The 1,698-nt window shown below is 60.7% G+C and overlaps 1 protein-coding gene across 2 annotated transcripts in view; it reads left to right on the top strand.

The window, feature by feature from the left end:
- The window catches only part of LOC113202665 (uncharacterized), a 140,705-nt gene that overhangs the window by 115,268 nt on the left and 23,739 nt on the right, over window positions 1-1,698 (top strand). For both annotated transcript variants that reach the window (XM_052268410.1, XM_052268443.1), the window contains exon 4: window positions 232-356. In XM_052268410.1, the coding sequence (XP_052124370.1) occupies window positions 232-356 (125 nt within the window). The remainder of the gene's footprint in view (window positions 1-231; window positions 357-1,698) is intronic.

The following is a 1,698-nucleotide window of genomic DNA, read 5'->3' as shown; positions in this document are numbered from 1 at the left end:
CCCTCTCTCCCTCTCTCCTCTCTTTCTTCTCTCCCTCCCACTCTCTCCTACTCATTTTCCCTCTCTCTCCCTCGATGGCGCCACGCGATGCTTGGCCCCCAATTTGCCGAGGGCGTGGCACAGCGTAGCGCTCGCAGTAAATCCCTTCCCCCCTTTCGGCCACGATGCTTGTTTATGGTTACTCGCAAAAAAAAAAATCTTTAAAAATTATTCTCCCCGTTCTTTTTACAGAACCGCCGAGCAGGAAGCCGGAGCTGACCGTGGAGAAGCTGTCCGCCGGGGTGGTGCGTGCCAACTGCTCCACGACGGCGTCTTTCCCGGCGGCCAACATCACGTGGTTCGTCGACAACCGGCCGGTGAGTTTTCTAAAAGAGATGCGCGGGCGGCTGGACAGCGCCAACTCCTCCGGCCACGTCCTGCCCTCGCCGGCCTTCGGCCTCCACCACCTCACCCCCCCCTCACCCCCTTCTACATTCTTATTCCAAGTCTCTCTTTGTTAAAGTAACATTACCTTTAAAAAAAAAGTCAAGTGGATTTGGAGCATCGCCTACGTGCGTTGCCTCCGCGATGGGTGCGCGAGCGACCGGGTGAGGGGCAGGGGGCTGAAGGTTGCGCGGGGGGTGGGCAGTGTTCGTGGTGTGCCATGGCATACGCACCGCGGAGCTAAGCCGAGCAGCTCCCAGCCGCCATGCTGGAGGCTGATTGCACCATGTGAGATGTGAGGCCGGCTTAGCCCGGGGCGGGGCGGGGCAGCCAGTGGTGGACTGGACTCGCACCCCTTCCTGACATACTGCACCCCGCTGCCTTCGCTCACGCACACGACACACGTACACGTACATGACACACACACCCACACATGATCATAATAGTCAAAAATTTCAGGGGTGCGGAGCCAGACAGCTCCGCGCCCATCCCCAGTTACCGCAGACCTAAGGCCGCCGAGATACGCACGGCCGCGGCAGCCCCCCGGAAGGCCGCATGTAATGCGGGCACGGCCAGGACGCCGTCCAGGCAACGCAGTCCACCACGTTGACGAATGTGCCGTCAACGGGCTTACTGCGTGATGCGACAGACCCGAGCTGTGCGGCGGTTGACAGTGGAACGCGGGAAGTTGTGGCAGACGTCAACACGTGGGTGAGGTTAAGGCATCCGCATCATGGATGTCGTCACACCCGCCCCTGCTGGGCGAGCGGCCCGCGGACGAGCGGCCACGGCCACCCCTGCGGGCCGACGGCAACCCCCGGGGGTGACAGGGGGCAAGGCGCAGTCGCCGGGTCAACGCGTAGCCGAACAAGTCAACACGTTCAGGGGGTGTCACCATCACTTACCTTAGCACACAAGAACTCTGGAGTCCTTGGCTGCCGCGCACCGCTGACCGTGGTGAACCAGGGCGGTTGGACTGCACAGGCTTCTGCTGGATCGAAGCTCGACCGACGCGCGCCTCTCGACCGACAGCGCCATCTCTTGCGAGGGGCGGACACCTCGCGCCCCCGAATCCGAAAAGAGAGCGCCAACCGTCGTCGGTGCCACCCATTCGCGTTCCCATTCGTGTCACGAGGACTTACCGACTCCGAGGGAAGATCACCGGCAGGCTATGAGAGATTCATACCCGAAGCCATCCGAAACGTTAAAATGAAGAGGTTTCCAAATTTAGAGCATATGAGCCAGTAACAACCAGGCGACCTTTGCATTTTTATT

This window comes from Frankliniella occidentalis, unplaced genomic scaffold, assembly GCF_000697945.3.
Source record: "Frankliniella occidentalis isolate FOCC.00 unplaced genomic scaffold, Focc_3.1 Scaffold1, whole genome shotgun sequence".
Lineage (NCBI taxonomy): Eukaryota > Metazoa > Arthropoda > Insecta > Thysanoptera > Thripidae > Frankliniella > Frankliniella occidentalis.
Note: the sequence above shows the minus strand (reverse complement) of the source record. Positions and strands in the feature narration are given on the sequence as shown.